The sequence below is a fragment of the Candoia aspera genome, chromosome 1 (genome assembly GCF_035149785.1).
Source record: "Candoia aspera isolate rCanAsp1 chromosome 1, rCanAsp1.hap2, whole genome shotgun sequence".
NCBI lineage: Eukaryota > Metazoa > Chordata > Lepidosauria > Squamata > Boidae > Candoia > Candoia aspera.
The window spans coordinates 24,982,656-25,001,645 of record NC_086153.1 but is presented as its reverse complement, the minus strand read 5'-3'; the positions used below and the strand labels follow the sequence as shown (position 1 = coordinate 25,001,645).

Here is an 18,990-nt window from a genome sequence, read left to right as displayed (position 1 = left end):
CTCACCGGAATCCAAACATGATCTCATCATGGCGAAGGTGGGCATCATCATCAATGGACAAAATGGCTTCTGTCTCAATCTCATCCCAAGGCAAAAACCGATTATTCAAACTATTCTTCTCAGTCCGTACAACCTAAAAATATATACACATTTAGAATTCTTTTTTGTCTTTTCTTTAGTGTAGTAATACCTTGAGTGAAAGGTGAAAGGTCACCTGTGCAAGCACCGAGTCATGTCTGACCCTGTGGAGGGATGCCGCTTTCGCAATGTTTTCTTGGCAGACTATAGTGGGGTGGTTTGCCATTGCCTTCCCCAGTCGTCACCTTCCCCAGCAAGCTGGGTACTCATTTTACCAACCTCAGAAGGATGGAAGGCTGAGTCGACCTGAGCTGGCTACCCGAGAATCCAGCTTCTGCTGGGATTGAACCTGGGTTGTGGGGAGAGTTTTGGTTGCAATACTGCCACCTACCACTCTGCGCCACACGAGGCTCATTGTTAATACCTAACAATGGCCATAATGGGTAGTTCATCACACCAGAGAGTGTTTAAGCAGATATATGACACAGAGCACAGTACAAATCATTCACACACACACACACACACACACACACACACACATATCAGAAGATTTGGAAACTACCTTTCTCTTGGGGGAAAAGGTAAAGGTAAAGGTAAAGGTTTCCCTTGACGTAAAGTCCAGTCGTGTCCGACTCTAGGGGGCGGTGCTCATCTCCGTTTCTAAGCCTTAGAGCCGGCGTTGTCCGTAGACACTTCCGGGTCATGTGGCCAGCATGACGACACGGAACGCCGTTACCTTCCCGCCGAAGCGGTACCAATTAATCTACTCACATTTGCATGTTTTCGAACTGCTTGGTGTGCAGGAGCTGGGACGAGCAACGGGAGCTCACCCCGCCGCGCGGTTTCGAACCGCTGACCTTCCGATCGGCAGCTCAGCGGTTTAACCCGCAGCACACATATCAGAAGATTTGGAAACTACCTTTCTCTTGGGGGAAAAGGTACAGTTCTCAAAAAAGGATGGGAAGTAATGAAGATGCGTGACTTCAGTTTTGTCCTTAACTTAGGGCAGTCTTCCCTAACTTGCCGGCCCTCCAGAAACACTGGACTTCAGAGCTTACGATCACTCAGTCATTTATATGGATCACTTTTATAAATCCACAGAATGCTATTCTTGGGCCTTCCATGACACAACATGAGAAAAGATTCCCATTTGGATGCTCCCTTTCCCCCCGCTTACTGAAAAATACAAAGAAAAATGACAAGTTAATTATGCTAGTTTGGGGCTTGGTGTTTATTTGCATAAAACTTTTTCAGGAGGAAAATATCAAACATTCAATGTACTGTTTGAATTGGTACCTCTTATTCAAAGGAAGATTTTAGCACTCAAGTCTGTTGCCTGTTTAATAATCTGTCTCTTTGGGATAAGCAGGACTGAAGGGGAAGCCAAGGTTTTGGCTGGAAGCAAAATCTCTTTTATCTACTCAATGTACCCTTTGTAAGTTTACGCACGTGTGGGTACATGCTCATTGTAGAGCAACCGCCTGCCTCCCTGGGGAATCAGAATATAAACTGCTGTCCTAAAATATCCAGTTCCCACTCCAAAAAGCATAAATACTCTCTCCCACAATCACCAGAGTGATTTTTTTTTAAAAAGCAAGCAATGCCTACAAAGAGAGATAAAGAAATTGAGCATTGTAGAAGTAAAATGTCATTAAATAAGAGTACACTTGGATCATGTCATAAAAAGAAATCCTATTCTGAAACCATTAACACTGGAAAATACTTATCAGGAAGAACTGGGAGACAGTTGGTATGATTAAGTTCCTGCATTAAGCCAAGATTAGCCTTTCCCCCCATCAACAGCTAACAGAAGGGCAAAGAAGGCAAGTAACATTTCAGAAAATATTAATCAAAAGCTGAAACGTAATTTATTAGAAGGGAAAGCACAGCAAAAAGTGCTTAATTGACTACAATGCCCCAATGCTCAAAACTGCTCACTCTGGGTTCTCCTGACCTCTGGGCATTGAAAAAGACATGCTATATTCCCAGGCCTCTGATATTACAGAATGATCTATCCACTGTAAGAAGGATATAAGGGTGAAATGTTTCCAAACACTGGAAATAATGGATGAAATATGGAAGAACCATTATTTATTCAAAGCTCTACATTAATCCACTACAGCCTCATCTCTATGAAGGTGCAAAGCTTTAGATTATGTGTAAAATATATGCAATGCATATATATGTGTTACTGGAACATAACATCTGCTTTTGAGAAGGAAATTAGTAATACCACACAAACATAAAATATCCAGCTGTTCTTCTCTCAACAATCATGGCCTTTATATTTCCTGAATCTTAAATATTAAGTAGTCTAGACAACAGTGCATTAAGAGAGCTTTTACATTCCAGTGCTACACAGGTTGGGTAACAATAATTATAATTATACTAACAATAATGCAGCAGTACACCTACATTGATTTTTACAGGAGGAAAGAATATTTACTTGGAGATATTTAAGGTGCAAACAGCCTGGGAATCAATATGTTCTAGGGAAGAGTCTCGACCAGTTACATCAATTCTCTTGCTACTTTCCTGTGAACACCATCATACACAGACTGGCTGCTAAGAAAAAAGGAAGTAATTTTTTTCCTAATATATCTGAAATAAGCAACTTGATACTGGGAAATAGATTGACCTCATAATCTTGAATACATTCACTAAAAGTAAGGTTTGATTCATTTTGCAACAAACTGCTACAGGGTGAATATACTGTAAGAGATTCGTAAAACAAACAAACAACATAAAGCAAACCTGAGGATTTTGCTAGCTGAAAATCTTTACTCTTGATATCTAGGTGGCACAAAGGTCTTTCTTCTCTAGTAAAACAACTACCTATTAGATAGGCTAATTAGAAGGACCAGTGACACGTATTAGGGAGTAAGGGTTACACTTGACATTTGAGTAGAATACTGGGAACACACTCCAAAAAGTCAACAGAATAAAAAAAAACCCTAACCTTAAATTCATTTAATTTAAATTTAATACTAAATATTTATTTTTCACAGCATTTGGTACTTTCCTCGTTCTGTGTCTTTAAAAATTATAGTCTGACAGCAGAGTGTTAAAGGGCTCTAAGAAATGCAGATAAGGTTGTGCATTTCTACTTTATAAGCAGGAATACCAAATCAACTTTTGTATGACTGGGGCTATCAGATCAAGGCTACAGAAATCAGGATATCCAAATCTGATGTTAGAGAGAACAGATCAGCTCCCAAAATTTTCCAGACATCATGGCCATTGCTGTGGATTCTGAAGGTTGTCTACACTTCTGGAGGCTGGCTAGACTAGGCTTATGCAGCAATTTCACTAAAAAGTCAAAATAAAACAATTATTTCTATATGCCTACTTAATTAATGAAATTAATTTCCACTGATGATTGACAATAGCTTGTTGACTTTGGAAAAATGTTGACATTTACGGATAATAGGTCAACTTTCAGTTATGCAGCACAATAACTAAATAAAATATTTGCATCCAGAGTTAGATTTTTACTAAGTTCTTGATGTTAGGAAAACAGGGAATCACCATTATATCTTTGCTCTTTTATCTGATTCATATACTCATCTGAACAGAAACAACAGGAAGCAAAAGATAAGGTGCACCTTGTAAGTAAAAGAATCATACTGAAAAAGAATGGGCCAGCTTAAGGATTCACGTAGACCTCACGCAATTTTTATGTTGCTGTCTATGAGAAAAGCTATTGGTCATAGGATGCTGCATGGGATCTAAGTAACATAAAAAAGAGAAAGAAGACTAGAGTGAGCAGGAACTGCAGAAAGGCATAACGTATGACCCCACCCACTTCTGATTTGGGCCTACCCCACTGCTTGCTTAAATCCAATCTGCCATTGACATATGACACCCTATAGATTTCTCTCACTGCTCTCAATACGGGAAAAAAAGTATCTCACCACTGATGTATGAACTGACCTGGAATCATCATTACAATATCAGATCAATAATAGGCAACTACTGATTTTGACTAACAGTCTAGATGCTTGTGGCCATGGAACACCATTAACGCCTCCATTATTACACATGCCTTTACTCTTTACCTCAGTTTCATCTTTTCCCAGTCCAAAAGTCTCCAGAAATACTGGTTGACATTTCCCAGTATTTCCTATGTTGTGGCTGAGGATAATGGAAGTTGTAGACCAATACATTTGGAAAGATTTCCCCAAGATTTTCCTCTTTCTTTGAGGAAAGAGCACCCTAGCAATGCAAGTGTATAAAGAACAAAAGAATATAAGCATCCACCAAGGCACAACAGTTATATCCAGCTAAACCTGGCTTCTTACACTTTCTCATGGATACTGTATTCAAAGACAGATGGAAAAAGTTTAACACAGGGGCAAATAATCACAGTTCTATACATTGTGCTTAGAGAACATGACTATATGTGTGTGTGCATGAAAGAGAGAAAGAGAGAGATTTATCTATTCCCTCAAAAATTAAAACAATTACAAATGAAGGTCATCACCACCACCATCTTCATCTTAATACCAACTCCAAAAATTAACTGGCACTGTTGGCTCCACATTATTCAATCATCAAAGGCAAGTTTTCACAAGCTTCCCGAAGGCCATGAGAGTGGAGGCCATTTTTATCTTAGTGGGCAAGCTGTTCCAAAGGAGAGGAGCTCTCAGAGAGAACACTCGCTCTTATGTCCACTTCTGCCGCATGACTTGGGAGGAGGGGAGCTTCAGCAGGCCACCCAGATCAGATGGAAAGAATCTATCCAGGAAAGGTGACCTCTTACATGCACAGGCATTGAGCCATAAAGGGCTTTAACGGTGGCAACCAATACCTTGAATTGCACCTGGAAACAAACTTGCAAACAATGCAGCTCCTGCAGCAGAAGTGTGAACTGGCAGGACTGCAACTGCCCAGTAAGGACATAGGCTGCTCCATTTTGTGCCAGCTTACTTTCTGGGTGGTCTTCAAAGACAGCCCCCTGTAAAGCTAATTACAATAGCCCACCTGAAAGATAACAACGGCATGCAAGACTGTTTTCAATGTGTCCTGGATCATAAAGCTCTTCTGATTTGTGGTGAGACAGCAATCCATGCCACGGTAATTTACTTTAATCAGATTTGCCTTCAGTTCAACTAGTTAAGCAGCCACCATTTCAGTGAATTACTACTTGCCACAAACAACTGAATAGCCAAGAAGCCCTGACAACAGCTCTGCTCTGAACCTCTGTCATGTTTAAGTTGTATCAAATAGCTTATTGTACCAAATGCAGCCTCTGTTCATTCTCACAGAGGTTAGTTCTGGCATACTTCTCTGAACCAATCGAAGTGAATATTTGTAGCTCAGGGTTGAACTGTGGAGTCCTTGGTGCTCTCTGAGCCTTGTTGTTTTCTTGCAGACATTTCATTGCCAGACTAGGCAACATCTTCAGTGCAAAGAGGGAGCGGGCCTTGCTCTCAGTTTATATACCATGGCTTGCTCTGCTTGTGTTGGTAGGGGTGTTGTTCTCTCCTTGGGAGTTCTTTGATTGGGCTGTTGTTTGCTGCTTGGTTGATTGCCTGAATTAATAGTTCCTTGATTAGGGTGTATTGTGCTGTTTGATGGTTCATCTGGTGTTAATCCTAGTGCTGAGTTTTGCATATCTGGGTATTGATTGCTGGCAAGGGAGTGTACTGGTCTTTTCACTTTTCTATTGTCTCTTTTGAATGGTGTGTAAATGTTGTTTACCTCTACGTGTCTGTTGATGGCTGCTTTGTCTGAGTGCCAGGCTCCCAGGAATTCTCTGGTGTTTTTGGATTTGGCCTGGTTTAGGATGCTCACAGTTTCCCAGTTGAAACTATGGTTGAGTCTGTCCATATGTTGTGAGATTAAGGAGTTCTCATCATGTCTTCTGACTGCTAGTTGGTATTCATGGATGTGCTCTGCTAGTTTTCTGCCTGTCTGTCCTACATAGTGGCTGTTACAATCTTTGCATTGTATGTTGTAAATAACTCCTGTTTTTTCTTCTTGGGCTATTGGATCTTTGGCTTGCTTAATACGTTTTGAAGAGTTTTAGTTGGTTTATGTGCTACGGTGATGCCATGTGGTTGTAACAGTCTGTTGGTGGTTTCTGAGATGTTTCTGATGTATGGTAGTGTTATCTTTTTCATAGCTTCTGTTAGTTGGGTTGTAGTGAGTTGGGTGGTGAGGTACTTTCTGATAAAGTTGAGTAGGTTTCCATTTTGTTGGAAGATGCTGTGCAGGTGTTCTTTTTCTTTTTTCTGGTGTTCTGGGTTGCTGCAGTGTGTAAGTGCTCATCTGAATAGTGTTCTTACACAGCTCCTCTTGTGGGAGGTTGGGTTGCTGCTTTGGTAATGGAGCACTTGGTTGGTGTGGGTAGCTTTCCTGTAGACTTGTGTTTCTAACTTACCATCATTTCCTCTACTGATGAGGATGTCCAGGAATGGTAGTGAGTTGTTGTTTTCTTCCTCCCTTGTGAATTTTATTCCATTAAAGACGTTATTGATGGTTTTGTGGGTTTCTTCCAGTTGTTTCTTCTGTATTATGACAAAAGTGTCATCTACGTACTGGATCCATACTTTGGGTTGTATGTGTGGGAGTGCTATCCCTTCCAGACACTGCATTACAATCTCTGCTATAAGTCTTGATATCGGTGATCCCATGGGTGTTCCTTTGATCTGTTGGTATATTTCTCCATCAAACTGAAAGTAGGTTGTAAGGCAAAGGTTCATGAGGTCCATTATCCTGGGTATTTCTATTTTGGTGTATTTGGCTAGGTCCTGTGTGTTGCACAGAACTGTAGCCATGGATTCTTTCGCTAGTGCCAGGTCTATGGATGTGAAGAGAGCTGTAACATCAAATGATACCATGATCTCATCTTCTTCTATTTTTATGTTTTTGACCACGGTATATAAATTGAGAGCAAGGCCCACTCTGTCTTTGTGCTGAAGATGTTGCCTAGTCTGGCAATGAAATGTCTGCAAGAAAACAACAAGGCTTAGAGAGCACCAAGGACTTCATACTTCTCTGGAAGAGCAAAGGCAATATTGCTATCAATACTGATGCCATTATAGAAATAAATTTGTTTGGGTCTGACTTTGTGGCATATTTACATTCACTACGTGCTTTCTGATGCTTGGGATGTTGTAGTGAATAATGGGATCCAAAACTCTTGCACACTAAGGAAACAATGATTGCCAACAGCCTAAAAGAAGCAGCAAGGGTAGAAAGATGTAGATAGGTATCTTCATCCTTGAAAAGCAAGTTTCTAGTCTCAAAAAATTGAGGGCATGAATTTGAAACAGCTATGATAATACCCTTCAGCAAAGGATTGTTACCTTGTCGTGGTGCTGGAGCTTGAGCACCTCAATGATGCCATGAGCTAAACCGTGAAGGGCCACCCAAGACGGGAAGGTCATGACAGAGAGGTCAGACTAAATGCGATCCCTGGGGAAGGTAATGGCAACCCACCCCAGTATTCTTGCCGTGAAAACTAAATGGATCAGTACAACCAGAGATATGTCGGTATACCATCGGAAGATGAGACCCCCAGGTCGGAAGATGGTCAAAATGCTACTGGGGAGGAACAGAGGATGAGCTCAACTAGCCCCAGACGTGATGACGCAGCTAGCTCAAAGCCGAAAGGACGGCTAGCGGCCGACGGTGCTGGTGGTGAACGGCAAATCCGATGTTCTAAGGATCAACACACCATTGGAACCTGGAATGTAAGATCTATGAGCCAGGGCAAATTGGATGTGGTTATTGGTGAGATGTCAAGATTAAAGATAGACATTTTGGGTGTCAGTGAACTGAAATGGACTGGAATGGGCCACTTCACATCAAATGACCACCAGATCTACTACTGTGGACAAGAGGACCACAGAAGAAAGGGAGTAGCCTTCATAATTAATAGTAAAGTGGCTAAAGCAGTGCTTGGATACAACCCAAAAAACGACAGAATGATCTCAATTCAAATTCAGGGCAAGCCATCTAACATCACAGTGATCCAAATATACGCCCCAACCACAAATGCTGAAGAAGCTGAAGTAGAGCAGTTCTATGAGGATCTGCAGCACCTACTGGACAACACGCCTAAAAGAGATGTTATTTTCATCACAGGAGACTGGAATGCTAAGGTGGGCAGTCAAATGACACCTCGAATTACAGGTAAGTATAGCCTGGGAGAACAAAATGAAGCAGGACATAGGATGATAGAATTTTGCCAAGACAACTCCCTCTGCATAACAAACACTCTCTTCCAACAACCTAAGAGACGGCTTTATATATGGACTTCACCAGATGGACAACACCGAAATCAGATTGACTACATCCTTTGCAGCCAAAGGTGGTGGACATCTATACGGTTGGTAAAAACAAGACCTGGAGCTGACTGTAGTTCAGGTCACGAACTTCTTCTTGCACAATTTAGGATCAGACTAAAGAGATTAGGGAAGACCCACAGATCAGCTAGATATGAGCTCACTAATATTCCTAAGGAATATGCAGTGGAGGTGAAGAATAGATTTAAGGGACTGGACTTAGTAGATAGGGTCCCGGAAGAACTCTGGACAGAAGTTGGCAGCATTGTTCAGGAGGCGGCAACAAAATACATCCCAAAGAAAGAGAAAACCAAGAAGGCAAAATGGCTGTCTGCTGAGACACTAGAAGTAGCCCAAGAAAGAAGGCAAGCAAAAGGCAACAGTGACAGGGGGAGATATGCCCAATTAAATGCAAAATTCCAGAGGTTAGCCAGAAGAGACAAGGAATTATTTTTAAACAAGCAATGCATGGAAGTGGAAGAAGACAATAGAATAGGAAGGACAAGAGACCTCTTCCAGAAAATTAGAAACATTGGAGGTAAATTCCAGGCCAAAATGGGTATGATCAAAAACAAAGATGGCAAGGACCTAACAGAAGCAGAAGAGATCAAGAAAAGGTGGCAAGAATATACAGAAGACCTGTATAGGAAGGATAACAATATCGGGGATAGCTTTGACGGTGTGGTCAGTGAGCTAGAGCCAGACATCCTGAAGAGTGAGGTTGAGTGGGCCTTAAGAAGCATTGCTAATAACAAGGCAGCAGGAGATGACGGCATCCCAGCTGAACTGTTCAAAATCTTGCAAGATGATGCTGTCAAGGTAATGCATGCTATATGCCAGCAAATTTGGAAAACACAAGAATGGCCATCAGATTGGAAAAAATCAACTTATATCCCCATACCAAAAAAGGGAAACACTAAAGAATGTTCAAACTATCGAACAGTGGCACTCATTTCACATGCCAGTAAGGTAATGCTCAAGATCCTGCAAGGTAGACTTCAGCAATTCATGGAGTGAGAATTGCCAGATGTACAAGCTGGGTTTAGAAAAGGCAGAGGAACTCGGGACCAAATTGCCAATATCTGCTGGATAATGGAAAAAGCCAGGGAGTTTCAGAAAAAGATCTATTTCTGTTTTATTGACTATTCTAAAGCCTTTGACTGTGTGGACCATAACAAATTGTGGCAAGTTCTTAGTGGTATGGGGATACCAAGTCATCTTGTATGCCTCCTGAAGAATCTGTATAACGACCAAGTAGCAACAGTAAGAACAGACCACGGAACAACGGACTGGTTTAAGATTGGGAAAGGAGTACGGCAGGGCTGTATACTCTCACCCTACCTATTCAACTTGTATGCAGAACACATCATGCGACAAGCTGGGCTTGAGGAATCCAAGGCTGGAGTTAAAATCTCTGGAAGAAACATTAACAATCTCAGATATGCAGATGATACCACTTTGATGGCTGAAAGTGAAGAGGAACTGAGGAGCCTTATGATGAAGGTGAAAGAAGAAAGTGCAAAAGCTGGTTTGCAGCTAAACCTCAAAAAAACCAAGATTATGGCAACCAGCTTGATTGATAACTGGCAAATAGAGGGAGAAAATGTAGAAGCAGTGAAAGACTTTGTATTCCTAGGTGCAAAGATTACTGCAGATGCTGACTGCAGTCAGGAAATCAGAAGACGCTTAATCCTTGGGAGAAGAGCAATGACAAATCTCGATAAAATAGTTAAGAGCAGAGACATCACACTGACAACAAAGGCCCGCATAGTTAAAACAATGGTGTTCCCTGTAGTAACATACGGCTGCGAGAGCTGGACCATAAGGAAGGCTGAGCGAAGGAAGATCGATGCTTTTGAACTGTGGTGTTGGAGGAAAATTCTGAGAGTGCCTTGGACTGCAAGAAGATCCAACCAGTCCATCCTCCAGGAAATAAAGCCAGACTGCTCACTTGAGGGAATGATATTAAAGGCAAAACTGAAATACTTTGGCCACATAATGAGAAGACAAGACAGCCTGGAGAAGATGCTGATGCTAGGGAGAGTGGAAGGCAAAAGGAAGAGGGGCCGACCAAGGGCAAGATGGATGGATGATATTCTAGAGGTGACGGACACGTCCCTGGGGGAGCTGGGGGTGTTGACGACCGACAGGAAGCTCTGGCGTGGGCTGGTCCATGAAGTCACGAAGAGTCGGAAGCGACTAAACGAATAAACAACAACAATGATAATACCACTTTCAACCAACTGGTATTACCAGTTAAGATACTAATTTTTTTACAGCAGTCTTATTTTATTCAATGTGGTTGCATGGCTGATCAATGCACAATTTTTGTTCCAGCAAATGGCCTATTAAAAAAATAAGCAAACCAGTTTTATTTATTAACCAGTACCAGATTATGGCAGCATTTTAAAAATAAAAACAGAAAATTCTGTCAATGTTAAATGGACATAATATATATTTTAGTATTATACCTGTTGATATGCTTAGGAATCCACACTATGCCCAGCAGTGAGTATGAAAAGAAAATTCAAAGGTAACATTAAAACAGCATTTAATCCTGCCAATTCAAAACTCTGCTTCACTTGGTCCCATTATCACAGGGAGGTTTTTGTGCCTATGTTTCAAATTAAATGTCAAATATAATTTGCTGCCAGGAACATGGAACATGTCTGCCCCCTTGGAGGAGTTCTGACATGGTGACTCAGCATAAACCATCTCACTCCTGCCAAAATGGGCAGGGATGATGGAGGCCTCTTCCTCTTCCACAGAAAATCACAGGGACCTGAAAAACATCCTTGTTAACAAATCAAAGCAGGCTGCGCTTCCTAGCCTTAGCTTGATTCTCCCCCGTTTGTGTCAGAAAAGAACTATTGGTTTTGATCACACAGTGGCAATTCCACACTAGCTATTGCAATACCAGAACAGCTTTCAAGAAAATAGCAAAAGAATGAAAAGAAGCAGAAGCCCCCACAACCCCCTCCCCATCACAACTATTACTTGAAGGCAAACTGGTGAGGTTACTCACAGCCACCTCCTAGGATCCTCTCAACCACCTCAGCTTACCGTAGTCACCTTTTCTAGCAGGCAAGCATACTTCCAAAGTGGTGAACAACAACAATTCAAATATTTTTTAAGAATGCCTATGGGGCTCATGTGGGTCCACTGGCATTCTCTAAAATAAATTGGGAGCTGATGCTTTGACTTGTGGCATGCTACCTATTTCAATGCTTTTAATGTAAGTTTTTTTTTAAAAGTCATGTACTAAAGATGTCCAGAGGCTCACTGGAGCTCATAGGCAACAGGACAGACTGTTTTACCCTAGCCTTTAATATCACAAAAACTTTTTGTGAAGATAAAACAGGGAGGGCATACTGCATTGATGATGCTGGTTGAAAAAGGGGTAGAAATTAAGTAGATACAGCACGTCTTAGTGTGAACTTCAACAGAAGTTCATGCAGTGCATCATAACCTTTACTGTATTTTCTTTATATATTCTGAGTTGCAGAACTTGCAGCCCACAGCTTAATTTCATAAAACTCTTGGCATCATGCAACTCTCCAGACACTGTGTGCCAGCTCCTACTCTCTGAAATTGGCCTTCTGGGAACCACTTCTACTCCTTCACGGCTGCATTCACACAACTTGCTATGCCCCAGTAAATCATATTATGGCTTAATATGATGGCCCAACGTCGTATTTCACATAGTACACTAAAATAACAGCTGGATTCCCATAAGCTACTTAACCCCATTTTAGTTTTGCTTAGTGCATTGTGCAAACCCAGGTCTGTACACCAAAAATAAAGGATCAGCATAAGCACACAGGGATAGAATGAGCTCCATCTATAAAACTCTAATCACTAAACTCTTCCATATGAATGCGTTTTATTGCTTTATTCTGATTTTACTGCTCTGAAATTATTTCTGAGTTCAGAAAAAAGTACATGCTTTAAGTGTTGATTTTATTAATGTTTTATTCCTCTTATTTGTATTATATGTGTTTTTATTTTAATGAACTACCTCAAGAGATGTTTTGTCCTAAAAAGTGACCAAGGGGAGAAAGACCAATAAACAAATCTCTTATTTAAAATATCAGGGAACAGATGATGCAAAAAGTCTTTCTGTCTGTGAGATCCTGGAGCCCCACTGCCAATTAAAAGTGACAAGACTGGACTAGACAAATAAACTAACATCGTTTAAACAAAGGGCTGGTACCCTTTTCACGTGCTTAGCGTATTGGAAAAGCCCAAAAATCCATTCTCTCGGCATTAAGTCAGATCTCCAGGACCTCTGCCTAGAAGAACCAAACTACAAATAGTAGGGTTGTACAGCACGTCCTCTCTGATTACAAAAAGGTGCTTAGGGGCACCTGGTGGCATGAACATAGCATCCCTCTTTACTCCTTGAAGCTCTTCCCAGGGTTATGCTGCTCCAAAGGATCTTTTTGCCTATGAATCCAAAGCATTACATAGCCATAAAGACAGCCACTGAAAGTGAGCCAGTAGAATAAGGAGGTCAAGCTAAAGAATATGATTTAGCAGGGAAGGCATGTTACAGGTTCCATCCGCCAGTGGGTCCCAGGAGGCGGGCCTTCTCTGCCATGGCTCCCTTCTTGTGGAGCATTCTCCCACCTGAAATTAGGCTTGCTCCTTCCCTGCTATCATTTAGGAAGTCCCTCAAGACCTGGTTATATCGTCAGGCCTGGGGATATTTGGGAATGGGAAACATTCTTAAATGGCTCTATTATGATTGACATTTATTTATTTACTTTTTAATTTATATTTCGAATTTCATCACCATCCATCTCCCCTCTCCACAAAGTTGGTATAATTTTTTAATATATTCTTCTTCTATTAATTACTTTTATCTTTTTATAATGATCGTTTTTTACTTATTGCTGTTTTTATTTAATTGTTGTACACCACCCAGAGTCACCTCATATGACATGGGTGGCCATATAAATGTGAACAATAAAGAAACAAACAAACAGGATTAAACTGAGACCCTGAACTTGAAAGTCAAGAGTCAAACTTGGAAAGATCATCACTACTCATGCAAACCTCAACCTAGCAAGAACACTTTTAAAACATGTATATTCCTTATTACACTCAGTGTAAATATATTTAATAAGCAGACAAAGAAAGATACTTATTAAAATGCCTTAGTTTGTTTTGATCCATATAAACCCATGGTTGAAATGTTGCAACTTTAAAGCATGAAAGAATGTATGCACATTCTTGATTATTAGGATTCCAATCATATATAAATACTGTTTCATAAATGTACACATCATCATTATTAGTTTGTATACTGTAGCTTTCACAAGCAAGCAATTATTCATTATTTACTGATCAAACCTGGAAGGGGCATGCAGAGTTTTTTAACTGGCCACAACACAAATGTTAACATATGTGTTTTTTTTAATGTTTTATTTTTTATTAATTTTTCAAGATATAATTAAAACACATGCTAAACTGACAGCATTGATAAGAAAAAACACTGTAACTGGATTCGCTTCTATCTGGAAGCTGCTTTTGGACTATTTGCTTGTAATGCAAAAGAATGAAGTGTTAACATATGTGTTCTAACCACTGTGTTGTCCTAAGGGGAAAATTAGGCCAACAGTACAATTATCAGGGTTTTACTATACAGTATTTCCTTTTTAATTGCCCAAAATATCACTGGCATTTCTGAAATATGTGAAAAATAATCAGCTGCTTCCTGATACTTCCAACATGCATCACCTTTAATGTCACCAATAGTTCGTAACTGCTGTGGAGCTAAGCAGAGCCCAACCAGTCAGCAGTAAAAGGGTTAGAGTCCCTGAACACTTTGCTAGGAGTCTCTTGTAATTTGATTTTAACAAGGCATGTTGATTTTGGCAACCTACATCCCATAATGTGCTAGTACTAGAGTCCACACTAGTAAAATATCTCTGATCTGAAAATATTTACAGAGCTGTGGTCTAACTACCTAACCACAATATTCACATGAGAACATACTGCCCTGGTAAATGGTCTCTGAAACTGTCTACAAAGCCAGGATCCACAGGATATGCCTCTTCGAAGTAGGAGCCATCCCGAGTTTACTACTCAGAGAAGTAAATAGTGGTATAGTAGAGTCATGCCACCTTGCTCTCATCTTAGGTTGAATGAACCATCTGGCAAGGACAAGATGCCAGGTGACTGGGGTGCTGCTGCCAACAGCAAAAAGGCCACTGCAGCTTGAAGGGTTCTGAATGAGAGAAGCTGGTGTTAAATGATCATTAAGATCATGAATAACAGGTGACCGTCACTCATGCCAGGAGCTTCTTTTTAATTTTTTTTAAGTAAAGCTGTCTCTGAAAAAGGTTGAGAAGCACTTCTTAAATTTGGAGTTCAAGGCACACATGGTAATGGTGCCAAAGAAAGCTTCCCTTGGCAGAGCTTCTAAATATTTTGCAAGGAAAGTGGAGTTGCTGACAGATTCAAACATAGTAACTTTGAGTAAAAGATTCTGACAAATTAGGAAGCTTTTGTTAACCCCACGGCACCTCTGTGGGCGTTTACAGCAGTGATGGAAAAGAGTATATTGAGACAGTGTTTTGACACTCTTACTTAAAGCAAGGTTAATGGTACAATCATTCATTACAGCTCATCACTTAACAGCTTTACAGAAGAGGCTCTGGGGATCTCCTTTTCCTACTCACAGATACAAACATGGGGTGACAAAGCAGAGGTTGTCTGCAGTAACAAGAGTTTCAAGTCCAGAAAGGTCAAGAACAAGCACAACTCAGCAATTCTCTGATTATCTGGCTTTGCACTATTGATTCTGGAGGATCTTCCCCCTTGTAAGGAGCAGATCCTGCCTTTTAAAGAACTAGGGAAAGGGAGAACACAATGTTCTTGTTCAAGGAAGATGGACAGGGACAACTAAAAAGAGACAGGAGGTGGGGAGAGAGGTACAGAGATGAACTGTAGAATACTACCCTACGGTGTGATGGATAGAGCACTTTCCTGAGGAGAGCAGGAAGAAGAAAAATGGGAGAGGTGATGGCTTAGGAAAACAGCAAGGCCAAGATAATCAGCAACAATCCTGCCAAGAACAAAATGGAAAAACAGAAAAAAATAGAACAATGGCTATCTCTCACTGCCTTTCCTCATGCTTGCAGTCACTGCAGTATTCAACCTTCCACTGTGATAACTACCTATAACTCCTCCTTTACACAAAATGAGCTGGTTTACCTTTATAACAGAGCCTACCATTTTATGTCTTATTCATGCCAGGCTCTTACTTAACTCAGCCATCCAAGACTATCATAAATCATAGCACATGGAGATAAGAGATGACATAATTCCATTTAAAAGTTATTTCTCCTCCTTTGTTTTGTCATATAATATTTTTCTATCCCTAGGCTCAAAAGAGGAATCACTAACCTCTACTGTATGTTTTGCTCTCCATGCATCTTTCAAGTCCCACATGGACTCACACTTTTTCTAAGCTGAAAAGTCTGTTTACCACTGCACGGACAGGGAAAGTACATTCTTCTGATGCTTTTGATTGCTCTTTATACTTTTCCCAATTCTGCAATTTCTGCTTTGAGATCCAAGAATCACAACTACATGCAGTTGTACCATAGATATGAGCAGAAACCATATAATATTGGCAGTTTCATTTTTAATCCTTTCCTAATGAAGATTCACAGAAGTTTTGTTTTCTCAGCTGCTGCAAAAAGGGTTAATACTTTCACTTTCATAGAGTTATTTGCCAATTTAGGTTTCATAAAAGTGTACAAAAATGTTTCAAGGCAAAACATTCTATCCTCAAAATAGCCTTTTTAAAGGTGAGATCACTTCTGGTCACTCAGAAAGACCATTTCAAGGTCAGAATGGTTCTTCCAAAGTCAAAAGTTTTCAATTTCAAAAGCCTGTCATATTCTAAAACTTATACACTAATATGCATCACTTCCCTTTAATGAAAGTAACCTTCTGAATATATGTGTCTGTCATCAATGAACCTAGCTCACTCTTAGCACTGTTCCCTCACTTTCTTCCATTTTCCTGATGTGAGGGGTGAGCTCCCGTTGCTAGTCCCAGCTCCTGCCAACCTAGCAGCTCAAAAACATGCAAATGTGAGTAGATTAATAGGTACCGCTTCGGCGGGCAGGTAACGGTGTTCCGTGTAGTCATGCCGGCCACATGACCACGGAAGTGTCTACGGACAAACGCTGGCTCTTCGGCTTTGAAACGGAGATGAGCACCACCCCCTAGAGTTGGACACGACTGGACTTAATGTCAAGGGAAACCTTTACCTTTACTATAAATTTATAACCATTTGAAAAACCCTTAGAAACAGGGTAAGATCAAAGCTGGTATCTGCGCTCAAGACTTATCACCTCTTCCCTTCTTATGAGGCCCATTTACAAAGTCCTTTCCTTAAATGACATAAAGAATTCAAGGCAATTTGGTCTGGTTGAGTATTTTCAGTTCTGCAACTCCATCTGTTGTTGCTCACTGCCACATTTCTTCAATGAGCTGACTCTGGCCAATGCCAGCAGCTCCCAAATTGTAGCCCCTTGAGCAGCACATAAGAAGCAATATACTGAAAAAACTAAATTAAAAACATCAATTAGAGATAGGATACCACTGTAAGCCAGTTGAGCAGACCAGAGTTCTTGAATGAAAGGAAGCTGTCCTGAGAGTCATTCATGAAAATAGCAGTTTGCCCCTTTTATTCCACAACACATTTATTCAGTGTTGCAACTCAGCTGTTTTAAGATACAGATGCTACACTGCACATACCTCCTAATGGTGGGAAGCAGGCAACAGTATGTTGGCTTGCAGGACTACCTCTAGATTAGAAATCCCACTTTGCATAGAAAAGCATAAGCATGCTTGGGGTTAACCTGGGCTTTGGTTGTGCTTGTGGCTTATTGGCCCAAATGTGCCTAAACTGACCAATAGAATCTTTATTGTTAGTAGGGAATGTGCATGTGGCATGGATTTAACTAAGGTTAGTCTGTATCTTCTCTGTCCTATTAACAAGCATTATGTGAAAGCCTCAATTAGCTCAAGGCACAATGGGCAGCAAAAGTCACTATTTATGGTGAAACTAGTTTTAGCTCTATTTCCTTCTTTTTTTCTTATCACATGCCTTTAAATGCATTGGCTTACTAATTTTTATTCTTTTAATGTGCTCTGCATAACTCTGCTTACACATTTTGTATCCTGATATGGACTCACAGCTAATCAATAAATCATCATCATCTTTGCCTACCTCAAGAGGGAATAACATGATAGGTATGTATGCATGTATGCGTATATGAATCATCTACGATTTTTTGATATTGCAACATCAAGCAGAATTTCTGCTGGATCACTAATGAGACAGTCCCCACAGAAAACTTTTGGCATGTGCGCATCTTTTTAAACTACAGCTCGACATATTAAACAGGTACCACTTTCAGCCGACTTAAATATATCCAGTGCAGTAGCTCAACAGTGCGGAAAGAAAGAAAATTCCAACTGGCTCTCAGAAGTAGCAAAATTGGGAACCCCAGATTTTTCACTTCCAGATTACAAAATGTCATGTAGCTTCGGACTAGAATATTAAGTTTCCATGCCCAAACCTTGTTTGTAGATGAGTCATCTGGATTCAAATATGTACTTTAAAAATTAAGCACATGAATTAAGTAAACTTAATCTAATTCATAGAGGTGTTCTCTGAAATAAAACAAGACCGTTAAGTTATAGGAGAGGAGAGATCCGACCCTCAACCCCTCCATTGTGAGGTGCCGCAGGGTTTGGTTCTCTCTTCTTTAACATCTACATGAAACCACTGGGTGAGATCATCCGTCACCACGGGTTGAGGTATCATCAGTATGCTGATGATACCCAATTATACATCTCTATCCCAGGTGAGGTAAGTGATGCAGTGACTGCCCTTTCTCGGTGCCTGGGGGCTGTAGGGGTCTGGATGGGGAACAACAGGCTTCAACTGAACCCTGGTAAGACGGAGCAGCTGTGGGTGGATGGGGCTTCATCTTCCGGGAAACTGTCATCTTTAGTTCTGGATGGGGTGGCACTGCCCCAGACAGACTCAGTGCGTAATCTGGGGGTTCTCCTGGACTCACGACTCCTGCTCAAAGAGCAGGTGGCAGTCGTGGCCAGGAGGGCCTTTGCGCAACTTCGGGTTGTGCGCCGGTTACTCCCGTTCCTGGATCATGAAGCCCTCCAAACAGTCACTCACGCCCTGGTTATCTCCCATATAGACTACTGCAATGTGCTCTACATGGAGCTACCCCTGAAGAGTATCCGGAAGCTTCAGCTGGTCCAAAATGCAGCCGCGCGGGCTATTTTTGGTGCACCTAGGTGGGCACATATAACACCGTTGCTGCGCAAGCTGCACTGGGTGCCAGTTTGCTTCCGGGTCCAATTCAAGGTGTTGGTTATTACCTTTAAAGCCCTACATGGCATGGGGCCAGGTTACCTGAGGGACCGTGTCATTCCTATTACATCGGCCCGCCCCACCCGATCATCCAGAGAGGGCATATTATGGACCTCGTCCGTGAGAGAATTTTATCTGGCGGGGTCCAGGAAGCGGGCCTTCTCTGTGGTGGCCCCCACTCTCTGGAATATCTTG

The 18,990-nt window shown here is 41.1% G+C and overlaps 1 protein-coding gene across 1 annotated transcript in view; it reads right to left on the bottom strand.

The window, feature by feature from the left end:
* The window catches only part of EXTL3 (exostosin like glycosyltransferase 3), a 167,308-nt gene that overhangs the window by 10,718 nt on the left and 137,600 nt on the right, over window positions 1-18,990 (bottom strand). The window contains exon 3 of the mRNA XM_063300780.1: window positions 6-133. Coding sequence (XP_063156850.1) covers window positions 6-133 — 128 coding nt within the window. The remainder of the gene's footprint in view (window positions 1-5; window positions 134-18,990) is intronic.